Source organism: Zosterops lateralis (genome assembly GCF_965231275.1).
Source record: "Zosterops lateralis genome assembly, chromosome: 9".
In the NCBI taxonomy this organism is placed as follows: domain Eukaryota; kingdom Metazoa; phylum Chordata; class Aves; order Passeriformes; family Zosteropidae; genus Zosterops; species Zosterops lateralis.
Window position 1 is genome coordinate 5139019 of NC_139769.1, and position 14338 is coordinate 5153356.

Sequence of the window (14338 nt, forward strand, 5' to 3'; positions counted from 1 at the left end):
CACGGAGAAATTGATCTCGGTGTGAAGGGCCTTTACCCTCTGTGCTGTTGGAGCTTGGAGCTGTGTGATGCGCTTCAGTGTAAACCTTTCCTGGTTTGAGGAGGATGCACAGCACATGGAGGAGGCTCTGTGCCCTCTCGCCCATGGAACAGCCCAGCCCTGGGCGATTGCTGAGCCACTGGCGGCACCTGCTGGTATTTTGCAGAAAGTTCTGAATATTGGCGATAAAAAGAAAGAAGCAGCGGCTCAGAGCAGGCCACACACGACCCCAGGTACAGAATGCAGTAATGAGGGTTAACGAGCTTCTCCCTCCTTGCTGTGGGAAAATCCCTAACCACAAAAGAAAATCCCTCCAGGAAGGTGCACAGTATATCCAAAACTTCCTGTTTTCTAGGAAACTCCCTCTAGATACTTGGGCAGCATGTATCAATATAGCTGTAATAATTTGCACAAGACGAGCCCACGTTCAGGATCCACCTAAATGCTATTTATTTCCTGCACTGGAAGCAGTGGGATTTCTCTGGTTACACTGCGTTCTGGAATAATATTTCCCTCAGTAAATTTTACTGCCTCTTCATGTCAACTGAGGTTTAGGCCGTCGCCACAGTGTATTTCTGTCTTAAATAATTACTGCTTGTTGTAGTACTGCCAGGTGCCTTTAGCATTTCCAAATAAAAGAAAAAGAACAGCTTGGCCCTGAGGGCCCCGTGGATGGATGGGACTGGAGGATGGGGGCATAGGTTAGCAGAGCACTAAAGGTGGTGTGGTAATGGACACTGAAAAGTTTTACTTTGTTTTCATAAATCCCTAGGATATTACCATTCCAATTCAGTATTTGTGCCAGCTAGTTGATACTCAGTTTTGTTTCCCATAGAGGTAAGGTGGGGATTCTCTCCCTTTTTGCACCTTCTTGTTCCCACTAAGATATTCAGAGGACATTTAGCACTTTTCAGCCACATTTGACAGACAGCTATTAACTTCTGACCATTTAAGAAGTGGTCTTTCAGAAGAAAAAAAGACCCTATTAGTGCCATTATTGAGGGGAAAGGCTGGCAAGTTCCTTGCTTGGTAGACCTCAGGTCATCCACGCTAGGCAGGAATGAGAAGAGGCATTGCAAATGAGAGTCATTAGTACTTCTTCTCCCAGAACTACTTGTTCTATCTCAAGATCTTGTATCTTTTATTGAGAGTTGCTTCCCTCCCACTAAATCCACAACATTAGTAGCATTTGCCAAGAAAAAGTCATGCCCTGCTGTCCTGCCCATTGCTGCACTCTGCACACTGCAGCGTGGCAGATGTTATTAAGGGTTGGATAAAACGGAGCGAGGCAGTCTGTGCAGCATCTGTGCTAAAAGAAAATGAAGATCTCTTGTCTTGCTGCAGGATGCTCCTCAGGAGGGGTGTAGCAAGATGCCAGTTCAGTAGCTGTCCCTCCTCCTCGTGCTAAATCTCCCAAGCCTCTCCTTTAAGTTTGCTGTGAACAAGCAGGATTTCCAGCCAGATGTCTGTCTGATTTACACGCATGTAAATCAGGGCTGACTCCGAGTCTCTCCTATCTTGGAGCTGTCCTGGTGTGTTCCAGACCTGCTGTGCTGCACCTGTGCTGACAGCAGCGTGTAGGGCAGGAGGGTGCAGACATCCCTGAGCCAGAAAAGTGTGGGCTGGTACAGCTCTCTGGTGCAAAGCTGCACATCGTGGCTCAGCCTGCGTTTGCTTGGAACCAGGCCCAAGCTAATAAACCCAACTAGATTGCTTCCAGACCCAAGCTGGCCCGGGAGGAGCCAGTGCAAATGTCACTGTGCTGTGGTGCTCGCTCTGAGCTGGTTTAATTGTCTCTACAGGCACGGGCCAGCTCCTGCACCTGTAGGGCAGGCGGGGAATGATGCACATCCACAGACTGAAGCACTGAATGCAGCTGGAACCGCATCACCAGGGAGAGATGTCTTGGCCAGGTTGTACCCACCTCCAACAACATCTCCTACTTCCCCTGTCCTTGGCAAGGCTTTGCTCCTCTGTGACACGCTGCCGTGGCTGTGGCTTTCCTACACGAGCTGTTCATAGGGCACTGCCCGCTGTCCCGTGGCGGGTTGGCTGGTGGATGTGTAGTGCCGGGGCAGCCTCAGCTTGAGCAGATTGCCTGGGGGCAGGCACCAGGATCCTCGACGGCCGCGGGCAAAGGGAAAGAGCCCAGACCCACGGCAGAGAAAATCAGGGACCTCTCGGGAGACAAGCGGGCAATGCAGGGACTCTCCCCACCAGGCGGGCACCGGGACTGTGCAGACCCGGGGCGCACCTATTCCCAGACAAACCCTGGCTACCTGCGATGCCGCAGCCGCGCCCGGTGATGCGCAGCCGGACCGGCCCCGCTGCCAAACCCCGAGGGGCGGCCCCGGCGGCACAGCCCTCCCCCTGCCCGCCCCGACCGGCCCCGCCGCCGCGCAGGGTAATGTCCCGGGCCGCCTCCGCCCTGGCAGCCGGCCCTGCGGCGGGGGAGTGGGGCTGAGCCCGGAGCCCTGCGCCCGGCGCGGCGGCGGCACCGGCGGGCAGCGCGTCCCCCCGGGCGGCCCCTTCCAGCCCAGGTAGGAGCGCGGGGGAGCGGGGCTGTCACCGGGCTCTCCCCGCTCGCTCCCTCCGGGGATCGGTGACTCGGGGGGGCCCGCGGTGAGCCCGGCGGTGCCGAACCCGCTTTGCCATCGCGTCCGTGGTTACCGGGGCGGCCGCTGTTCGGATGCCTCAGCTGAAAGGCACCGGCCTCCAAACAACCCGCCCGTGTGCCGGGCCCTCTCCCCGCCCCTCCCGGCCGCGCTCGCCTTCCCGGGAGCGGCTGCGAGCGGCGGCCCGGCGGGGTTGCCTGGAGAGGGAGCGAAGCCGACGCGCAGCGCCCGCCGCCCCATCCCTCGGGGACGAGCCACCGCCGGGTCCGAGCGCCCCGGGGCTTCCCCCGTCCGGCCGGTGTGTGAGAGAGGGACAGCGGGGCCGGTGTTTGCCGGGCCAGTGTCTGCGGGGCCGGTGTTTGCGGGCTGGGGGCAGCGGGGCCGGTGTTTCACAGCGGGGCCGGTGTTTGCGGGCTGCCCCACGGCGGGGTCGGTATTTGCGGGCTGGGGGCAGGCTGGGGTCGGTGTTTGGGCTGCTCACGGCGGTTACCGGCCGTTGTCGGCGCGGGGCTGCGGCGGGACGGCGGGCACGGGGCTGGGACGGCGGGCACGGGGCTGGGACGGCGGGACGGAGGGTCGGATGGTCCCGGGCGCTGACAGCCCTGTCCCGCCCTGTGCAGGAGAGCGGCGAGGGGGGCCCTGGCGTTCCCCGCCGGCGGACATGCACTGTGAGCTCGCCGCGGGGCAGAAAGGCAGCGCCCGCCTCGAGGGCACCGACAAATGCCAGGGAGCGCCTCAGAAGGATCTGCCGCGGGGGACTCGGCCCGGCGCCGGTAAAGCTGACCTGAGTCCTCAGATGTCCTTCAAAGGGTCTGTCAGCAACGGCGGTGAGCGCACGGAGCCTCAGCAGAGCCCCCCTGAGATGTCAGCGCCTCTGCTGGATTTCATCCCCAAACGACCCAGCATATTCGAGAGGATTCCCATTCTGCCCAGGGCGCAGGAGCTGCGATGCGCTAGAGGCTCCAAAGATTATTTCCAGCAGCAGAAACCTCAAAGCGTGAAGGGTGAGTTTGAAAATGCATGAACTGAACGCTTACCACCGCCAAAAAACCAATTCACCAAACAAATAAAAACATAACAAGCTTTCCCCCTACCTCCCCTTTTTGGTCTTCAGTGTGTTTTCTATCTTGTTTATTTAACTTCAAGCTTTGAAACTTTTTTTTTTTTTTTTTTCCTGAGCACCTTGGAGGGACAGGATAAACCAGACTGTGCTTTGCTAGTGTGAAACTGAGTACCTCTCAACAATATTAAAAAAATCTTTGAGACCAGCATCTTCTTTAGTCGTCCTGAGCGGGTTCTGCTCATGCGGTTGTGTCTCAAAGGTGTTTGTTTTGGGGCTGGTGCTGAAGGCTGGGCTGGTCTGTCCTGCCCCAGAGAGTGAGTGTGGGGTGTTTGTTTGTGAGCGTGCACGGCTGACAAACACGCCTGGGTCTTATTCAGCAGTTTCACCACTTGGTTGCTTGGATTTTATAGTTTGTGTTTCAAGGAGATGTTACGAATGTTGGATTCCCTCAGACTTGGGAACTCCTGGTACCCGAAAGGTGAAATTCTGCAAGTTAAGAACTGCCTGGTTTTCAGTTGTCCAGCGTTGAAGAAGCGGTGTTGAAGTAGGGTTAGGAGTTGTCTACTAAAAATCTGTTAATTACACTTTTCAGCTGGAACTTCTTAACTCAGCAGAAATTTGTTAATCAAAATTCAGTTTTAAAATAATCCCTCTAATGTATCACTGGATGGACTCAGAGGGAATTGGAGCATTTCTTTATGCTTCAAAGTCACTTGTGGAGATATATGTACACCTAAGGTTATTAACATTAGACAATGTTTTCTGTAGTGTTAAAAGGTAATTATCTGTTTTCTCTTCTTCTCAGTCCATTCCCATTCTCTATTTTAGATATGTACGTGCAGTTATCTTGTCAGTGTAAGACTGTTCTCGCTGGGATCTTTTCCAGTTCTGTCCATTCTTCTGAAAATTGGAAGTAGGCTGCATGCCCTTGGACTAGTGACACTTTCTTTTGTGAGCTTGTTACCTAGGGTGATGGCACCTTTCATTGCCATGAAGTTATGTTAATGAACACCTCAATCTGTGCTAGGTCTGTCCTACAGACTCTGGGATGTTTGTTCATCACCACTGAATACAGACAGAGTGGAGCAGCAGGTTATAAATTACCTTTTTTATTTTTCTGTTTGTTAATGCTGCAATTCTTCTCTCCCGATTAAAAAAAAAAAAAAAAAAAGGTTGTTAATGTTTGGCAGGAATGAAATGAAGGTCTGTTACACAGGCTCCTGTTTGGAGGGGGGAGAAGGAGGATTCACATAGTATAAAAAGAGAGCTACAAGCTCTTGTGCCACTGTGCTGCTGCAAGTGCTGCCTGTGGAAGGGACTCAGGGGGTGTTTTAGTCTCTTGTGGTCCCACGGGTGAGGTTGGTGCTACTTGACAGGGTTCATAACTAGCTTAAAATCCTGCCCATTGCCCAGACTGTTGAAACACTTTTAAAATATTTTTTCCTCTGAGCTGTTTAGCCCTCTTTTCATGCATACCCCTCTTGCTGTTGCAGAGGGCAGGGGTGTAGGGAGAGAAAGAGGAAGAATTTAATTTTGTATTCACTTGAGACTTTTACACTAGATGTAGGTGGGCATGGGAGAAGGTTCCTAAGTCATCTTTCTTGACTGATGACCTTCACATTTTCACCACTGGGGAAAAAAAGGTTTTTTAAATTTTGTTGCTGTTTTTGTTTAGTATGCTTTCTGTCTGGGGTGTTACCTTGTGGTTGCTTCAGTGTATGGGTGACTTGAGTCATGGGAGTAAGTAGGAGGTGTCCATGGGCAGGATAGGGTTCACTTCACTGAGCAGGAGGATTTCATGGATAATGTTGGATTTTTCCAAAGATGGCAAGACTGAGTTTTTTGGGTGGCTTCCTGTTGTTTGTTTGTTGGGCTTTTTGTTTGTTTTGGTTCTGCCTTTTTTTTCTCCCCAAGAAGACATTTTCAGGAGGAGTTAGGGAAAGTAAAATTCAAAGTAAAATTCTGAGTCTGATTTAAAATGTGTAGGATGTGCTGCTCCTTCTGACCTGGACAGTGTCAGCAAGTGCTTTAATGTCCACTGGGGCATTTTGGAGTGTTCAGTGTGCTCCAACTCACAAATCAGAGTGTATCTAAAGCGGGCTGTGCTGCAGACAGGAGAGCTGCTGCTCTTTCAAGGAGCAGTGCAAACCATCATCTCCCACCAACCCTGGTTCTCTCAGGAAGATAAAGGACTGAGGTAGCTGCATATGTGGATGTGATACACCAAGATAAAGCTAAGAAGTGGCAATGAGGGAAATACTCAGATTTACCCAATGAAAGGTTTTGGGAAGGAAACTGATGACAGCTTGATTTCAGACCATCGTGCCGTGTGTCTCCTGTTCTCCAGCCCCAGAGTGCCATGTACCCAGTAATTCCCTCTGCAGCCTGGGTTAGATTACAAAATGTGCCTCCTGGTTTTGGTTTATCCACAGTTGAAAGCTGCAAGTAGGGAGTGTAAAAGACGCTCTCTAACAAGAGCAAAACTGATTTTTATAGTTGCCTGTAAGGTTTTTTATCCTAAACAAGTATTACTTTATTTTTTTTTCCAAAAAAGAATGAATCAAAATGATACACTGCTCTACTAATAAAAAGGGCAGCTTTGAAGTAATCACAATGGGGAAGAAGTATCCTGCTGTTGTAATGTCTCTGTGGTGTTACTCTGCTGCTTCACAGTGTTTAAGTTATGATCCTGCAAAATGCTTCCGTGCCTGAGCAAGTCTTTTGGACTTTCTGAACAGCCAAACAAAAACTTGAGGGGTTGTGGTGAGGATTATTTCTGGGAATTGGATCATTTGGGTCTAAACTTTTCAGGATGGAGCTGTTGGTTGCTTGCTGAAAACACCAGTATTTTGGAATTGTGCTTCATGTTTTGTTCTGTTTGGGAGCTGTTGAAAATAAGTGCCCAGTTTTCACCCAACCCCTTCTGATGTGTCTGGCTGTGATAGGCACCACGCTTTTCTTGGTCATTGATTTCCCTGTGTGTCACAAGGCAGAGTATTTGCATATAGACACTGCTTGTTAGAGGCATTTGGCATAGAAAAACTGTACTATAAGGTATGAAGTCCATTTTACAGTGTTTTCCTGGGATTCTGTGGGTTTGGTTCCGTGTTGTCGAATTTCATGCTACAGTATTACAGTTTTGAAAGTAACACAGGGCAAAACACTTATTGTCTACGGGGAAGAAGCTTTTGGGAAGGCTTTAGTGGTGACAAAAGAGCAATCTATAAAGATGCCAAATATCTCAGTTTCTAAATGACATTGATTATGGTTGTTACCAGGAAACACTTCTCCTTTTCATTCTTTTCCAGTTTTGTTCAGTGTACCTAATTCATGACTCAGTAGAAATGACGAGATTTATCCTGTTAGCTGTGCCACTGGGAAATCATCCAAATGGCCCGGACCTTTGCAGCAACCACTTCAGATATTAACTTACAGTGGGCAAAACAATAAGCTGGTCGAGTTGCAGTAGTTGGATGTTTCCTTGTTGAGAGTATGTTTTATTCAGGCAAGGAGAAAACGGCTTGGATTTTTTTTTGTTTGTTGTCAACTGTAGCTGCTTTCAGCAAACATACAACCAATGTATTGAAAAGTATTAATTTCCTTCTGCTGTTGAGAAGGAGGGCTAAATCTTGCCATTCAATCCCCCTGTGACTATTTACTTTGTTATCAGGACTGTCCTTGTGAAAGTGACAGTTTATACTGTTGGGATCTTAAGCAGAAGCATTTACTTTGGTTCTATGACTTATAAAGTGAATTAATTGGTCCTGGGCCTGATTTTGCAATTTTATTTCTTTTACTTTACTGTATTCACCTGAATTATCCCACTGGAGAAAGTGTGACTGCCTAGAGCTGATGTATATCATATGAGCTAATAAGGAGACAGGGACAGGTTCACTGGTATAGTGATTTCTAAACTCTCAGTTTTATGTAGTAAATAGATCTGTAGTAATAATTATTTCTTATTTTCACTCTAGTTCCCTTGCTGCATTTAAACTCTGCTACAAAAAGGAATTGAAAGGTTGGTCTGAACAGAATATGCAGTTACAGAACTATTTTTTTTTTATTTAATGGTCCTTTTTTTGCCTAATTTTGTTTCGTAAGGGGAAAAAGGAGGAGAAACTGCAAATTGGAGAATGTGTTCATAAATTTGTTTGGAATAAATTCTGACTGTCCTCTCCTCCCTTAAACTGCCTATAATGCTTACTTGAATAGGCAAATAACTTTCAGTTACTTGCTGCTGAAGGAAATTCTTCTAATGATTTGTGTTGCAAAATCAATCACTGACTTGAAGATGGGACTTTAATGGATTTAATTTAAAAGAGGTTTAATTGTATCTAATCATTAAATCCATTATAATTTAGGAATCGTTAGTGGAGAATATTTAGCAAATACAAACCAGGACATCTAATGATCAACCAGTCATATAAAGGCATTCAGTACTTGTAAAGTAAAAGCAAAAACATGCTTTTCTGCTTCATGAAAAAAGCTACAGCTACTGGAAAAGCTGAAGAGAATAAATATTGTGTAGAATTATATGGAATAACAGATAATGTCAGATTACTCTCAACAAGGAAATAAGTAAGCATTGGAAGAAAATTTTTTATTTGAGTTTTGTTCGAAGGAATGGAAGTTAAAAATAAGAAATCACTTGTTCTGTCTTTAAAAGGTTACAATAATGGAGGTTATTATATACTGGGCTAAGTGGAGTGAGAAGAAAAGTATCTTTTCTTCTTTTATAGTAAGAAAAAAACTCTACATCTTGCAAGTGGTTAAGTATGTACATTACTGCTCCTGTGAGCAGTCTCATCAACTACAAATTTTTGGACATAGAGCATTCTAAATTATCAATTAGATATAACTGAATACATTATTTGCATCTTAAGAGTTCAACCCTCTACACACATAAACTGTTAAGTGTATGCTGAGGACCTTTAGTATATTTGAGATTGTATTCTGGGAGGGCTTCAAGATTCTTTTTAGTGAAACTGCTAAATTTAAAGTGAATGTTTTCTAGGAGACTGTGCTGCTTCATTGCAGTGAAGTGGTGTCCTGGGGTGATGTTGTGATATTTGTATCCCCAGTCATCTGTTGGGTTTGTGTTGGATTGTTGGATATTTTTATTTTTTTTTTTTTTTTTTTTTTTTTTTGGCAGTTAGTTAGTTAGTGTGTAGCTAACAGGGAGAGAAGCTTCACTTTTTCCTTCTCCTCCTGTTGTGGTGGTTTTTTTTTTTTTTTTTTTTTTTTTTTGCCTTCCCCTGGAACTGTTAAGTCTCTCTGGAGTGAGGACCTGGGGGAGCACCTTGGGGGCTCACGCCTGGAACCCACCAAGAGCTGCACAGTAACATTTCCAGCACCAGAGGGACTGAGGCAGAGCAACCACCTACAGGAGGGACTTCTTTCCTAAATCTGTCACCTCTCCAGAGTAACACAAAGTTCTTGTCATCGGGTGTTGTTCAATTCATTGTGCCATTTGCCTGTTTAATAAACAGGGTTCTTTCCACTTCTCTCTGAGGAGTTTTTTTTTTTTTTCCAAACTGGTTTGGGGTAGGAAGTGCCCCTTAGGAGGTTTCCTCTCAGTTTTGTCCTAAACCACTACAAGTGGTTTGGTTTTTTTTGTTAAATAAGAAGGACAAAATTTTACCCTGAATTATTAATATCAGTAGGAGTCTTGCCACTTACTCTAGCTGGGTCAGTATTTCAATCCTAATATTACAGAAGTGCTTTTTCCTGTGTACAGGGAAAAGTTTCTAGGACAAATAACAAGTTTCTATTAAATCCATCTGTAAGCTGGGAAGTGGAATAACGTATGGACTATGAGAGAAATCTGTACTACTGTGAATATAATTTCCATGCTTAGTTCCATAATTACCATTATTCTAGAAATTCTGCTGTTCAGTGATTTTAGAACTGAAGATGTTGATGGCAGGGTAATTGGAGAGGGAAAATAGATGTAAACCACTCCGTTTTGCACTCCAGATTTCTATCATTGTATGTCAACAAGCTTGAACCAGGCGTGCAATCTAGAAATCATTTCACAGTGCCTGAAACAGCTTTTAATAGACTGGGGTTTGTTTGCTTTTTTTTTTTTTTTTTTTTTTTTTTTTTTTTCCTTAGCCACCCAACGTTGTTTCCCAGCACATTCATGTAGCTCGGAATACAGGGTTCCAAAGCAAGGGCAGTGCTCACTGACTGTGGTACAGCCTAATCTTGCCCCACAAATGTGCAAACAATAGCAAAAGTATGTGTTTGGGAATATGGCCCAGCTGTTATCTTCTGCCGGGAGCAGGGAGCGTTACAGTGACATAGAAGGACCAGTTAAAACCACTCCGGCCGTTTTATTGCCTGTAAATGGGGCGTGTAAAGAAAATCGAGGGCTGGTCCCTCCATTCAGATAACCATCGGTGCAGACCAGCCCGGCGCTGCCTTTCTGCACAGCCTTTGAAGAATAGAGGCAAAGAGTTCCCCTTTTTTCCTTCCCCTCCTATTACATTTCTGGCACCCTCTATGTGAAATTTCAGGTTGGAACCTGAACTTTCTGTTCTGAGAATCTGTGCTTCACTGGTTACCTGGAACAAGGACTTCTTTTTTAATTTTATTTTATTACAGTCATTAGCTTGACTATATGAAATGATTGTTAATGATTATTTGTGGACAGAGGACTGCTTGTAAAACAGATGAGACATTGCCAGAGCTGCAAGAGGAAATTCATCCAAATTCTGTATTTTAGGTTATTTTAAGGTTTTGAGCATTACAAGGTTGATCTCAGTCAACTCAAAGGACTTAAAATCTTTTTATTTAAAGCAATTGTTTTGCCTTAACTCTAATAATTATGTTTGACTTCTTCATCATTATGTTTGAATGTATATGTGATTATCTTACTGAATGGATTGGTAAGGAGCACTGTGATTGAACTTACGGCATCAAATTTATTCTAAGGATTAAATGAATGCAAAACATCATAAACTACACTTAATTCTGGCATTTACTTGTGTGATAAGAGGGCTTTGTAAGAGCTGTAGAGTTGTTAGTTGTTTTACAATGAGGAGAAAGCAAATTCATTCTTACATGTTTGCATATTAGCCAGAGGGAAAAATGACACTAAGGCGACATCATCAAATACAGTAAAAAACTGACTTTTTAATACAGATGTCCATTGTTGTTTTAAGTGCTTAGGGGGCTGGTGGTTTGGTTTATTTTGGAACTTGCTGAATTATATGAAGTGTGTCTCCAGGGGCCTGGTATTTTAATACCTTGTAGAAGGTTGTATAACAGTAGATGATGTATTTTGCCTGCCTTCCAGTGCTGTAAATAAATTACATGTGCCGGCTTGGGAGAACGTATGTGAGGTGTAAATCAAAGGCTAATATAAGAGGAAAAAGACCAATTAGTGATGTCCTGCAACAGGTTAGAGTTTCTTTACTCATTTATCTATAATCAAGAGATACAAGAGCAGTAATATGTATAAAAATGTTAACATGAAGGGTTGGAGGGTCTAGGATTATTTAAAATAAGTGCTGTGATTCACTGCTTTTTCACAATTTGCTATGGTTAAGTCACTTAAATACTGAAGTCAACAATCCCCTAGGCAAAGAAAGATAATATAATTTTAAGTGTATTGTTAAAATTGAAATTTGATAGCTTCCACTCTCTAATCCTATCTAAGTCTTGGTTGTATTAAAAGGAAAATAGATACATGTGTCAGTTTTGGAGCATAATCTTTCTTTTGAGTTTAAAGGATGATAAATGTGCTTCAGACAAGCAACACAGTGGTTTATTGGTATGAATGTTTTGCTAAATACTACATGCTTAACGCAATCCCCATTCCTTTATAATAAGTTTAAATATTAATTCTTTGGAATGCTAGATGCCTAAAGCTAGATAGAAATGCTGTGCAGTTTCAGATATCTAGGAGTGGGCTTGTGAAACAGGATATTTAACTGGGAGAGATGAGTAGCACATTTCAGAGTTATTAGGGCAGAACAACAATGCAAGAGGATGACTTAAAAAGTTACAAAATTGTTTTCTGTGCATGAGGCTTAAATACCTTAGAGTTATTTATTTGAACCACAAGAGCAGATTTCCTATCTATGTAGGTTCTAGATTGCATTTTTTATTATTATTTTGTTTAACTTCTTAGCTGCCTTCCCCTCTCTAAAGCAGCTGGCTTTGATTTAACCTGAATCCTTCACTGAGAAGGAGTGATCAGTCACAATGACTGTGAGTTGTGCTCTTTGATGGAACATCTCTGTAGTGACTGAATAGGACAGGAATAGGAAAAGCAGCAGTTTGTATTCAGAAGGACTCACTTCACTCTAAGGCAGCACTTACTGTTCCTTATGTAAGTCCTGCCACCTCCCAACCCCCATCTGTGCTGGACAGAGAAGAGAGAGTTAAAGTGAGAACAGATAAAAGCAGATAAATAAACAGATAAATAAAAATTTCTGTTTTATTACCCAGTATTTTCTGGGAAAATCCCAGAAAGGATTTAACATAAGGTTTCATAACTCTTGCTTTGCCCTGCTGCTCCTGCTGAAATTGCAGGGAGTTGACTTCAGAAGGAGGCCAGTATTGAATATTTTTGAAAATTCCTTCCACGCTCCTTTGAGACACAAAAGAGAAGATCCAAGTGTTAAATTTTCTCCTGGAGAAAAAACTGTGCAAGCACTTGTAGCCCAGTAGCTCAGGTGCCAAGGCCAGTTAGCACAGCACGTTCACCTCCAATTTTTCTTGTGTTCAAGACCACGCCTGGGTGTAAAGCTGGTGTGATCAGCCATTGTATGTGAAACAGGCAAAAGTGGTGAAGAATTGTGCCAGCAGCCAACATGGCTGAGTATATAAATATTTTTGATGAGCAGGACAAGGGTGCTTGAAGTCTATTCTAGACTGTACTATTTTTATCTTTTTGGGGCAAAGCTGTGTCCTGGTCATGATATTTCTACAGCGAGGGCATAGCAGAGTATGGTGCAGAGAAGGACAATACAGTTTTGGAACCAGAAACAGGGCAGTTGTTTGGGCAGACTCTCAGGGCCAGCTTAATTTTCTGTGCTGAGAGACAGAGTTCGTTAGTTCAGGTGCTGCATTGGGATGATGTGGCTGTGCTCTGTTTGAGGTCTGATCTGGTGGTGGTGCAGGACGTGACATTGCAGCTTGTGGCTGTATCAGCCCGGAGTGGCACTTGCTCTGTGGCTGCAGCCCCTCTGCACACCATGTGCATGGACTGGGTTTCTCTGATGGTGACATGAAGGTCGTGGTGTGTGTCCTTGTTGGTGAGTCTCCGTGAGTGTGAGTGGTGAAAAGTGCAAAATCCAGCTCTGTTATCTTTGGGGAGAGTAAGGTTTTTAACAGAACATTTTAGTTGGGCTTGTTGCTGCTTGGCATCTGGATTGTGCTGCCAGTTGTAGAATTGTTGCAGGGAAACAAAATCTCCCATTTTATTTTAGCAGTTCATGTGCTAAGGTGAAGGAAAGGAGGCTACATTAAGGAAGCTGTGTGGGACATAGCCAAGAATAAAGTACCTGTTGGGAGGAAAATTTCTACCCCTAACCCCCCAGTTTTCTGGGTTTCTCTTGTCTCCCAGCAGATGGCAGAGTCTCTTAGGGTGTGATGTTCTTGATGCAGAAATCACCCCAAGACTCTGTCCCCCTGGGCTTTTGAGGTGCAGGTGGCTACTGCAAGGCTCCTAAGATCCTCATCACTCCAGCAGAACGGATCTTGCATGCAGCTGAGACCGTCTCCAGGACTTGAACAACAAAAAGCAACACTAAATTCCTTCTTCTGGATATCTGATTGATGTAATGTTCAGTTTCCTTGAAGTTATCAGAGCTGGTTTATGTTCAACTGAAACTGAACTGGCCTGATCCCATTGTCACTAATGCTGGTGCAGTTCTGAAGTGATGCCATTTTAAATCCAAGAGTGGATAAAAAGGGGGCAGACTTGAGCTCTGGAGGGCTTATGCATAAAAATTTATCCTCTAAGTATGGACTCAGTTCACTTGGCAAAAGAAAAAGACATCTCACATTTTTAATCTGAACAGTTTGCTTCTTTTTTTTCCTCCTGCCATCTTACCATAAATTGGCTTTTATTCCTTTTCTTTGAGTTCTTGAGCTATTCGAGGTTTGCTGACTTGTCATGATTTTGTGGGGATAAGCTACAGACAATGTGTGGATGGTTCTCCTTTCAGAACAAAGATCCTCATGCATTTCAGCATCTCTGATTTGGATGGATATGCAGGAAATTTAAGAGGATATTCACCCCTAGAGCCCACTTACTCTTTCCCTGCCCTTGAGTCTTAGTGACCTTTTCTTTCTACTCTGTTGGCCTCCTTACTGTGCTACTGTGCTGCTAGTTTATTTTTAAATATGTGTATAAAAGGTTGTAACTTACGTGAATTGTGGGCTAAATGAGTGGAAGCATGGCAACTGGTGTAAATAGCTTTTGGTCTGCTGAATGTGTAAATACTCAAAATCTGTCTGGGTGACTTGGCTGGCTTTTATTGGAATCATTATTCATATGAGATCTCCTTTCTCTTACACTGCATCCTGTCAGAAGCTATTAGACAGAGATTGCTGGCATAAGTACTCAAACTGCTTTGTCAAAATGCACTTTTATACCTGTTGCTTT

At 44.6% G+C, this 14338-nt stretch overlaps 1 protein-coding gene across 1 annotated transcript in view; it reads left to right on the forward strand.

The window, feature by feature from the left end:
• Nucleotides 1-3315: 3315 nt before the first annotated feature.
• Nucleotides 3316-14338, forward strand: part of GLIS1 (GLIS family zinc finger 1) — a gene marked incomplete at its 5' end in the record, with an annotated part of 180128 nt that continues 169105 nt past the window's right edge. Inside the window, one exon of the mRNA XM_083867903.1 lies at nt 3316-3658. Coding sequence (XP_083724029.1) covers nt 3316-3658 — 343 coding nt within the window. The remainder of the gene's footprint in view (nt 3659-14338) is intronic.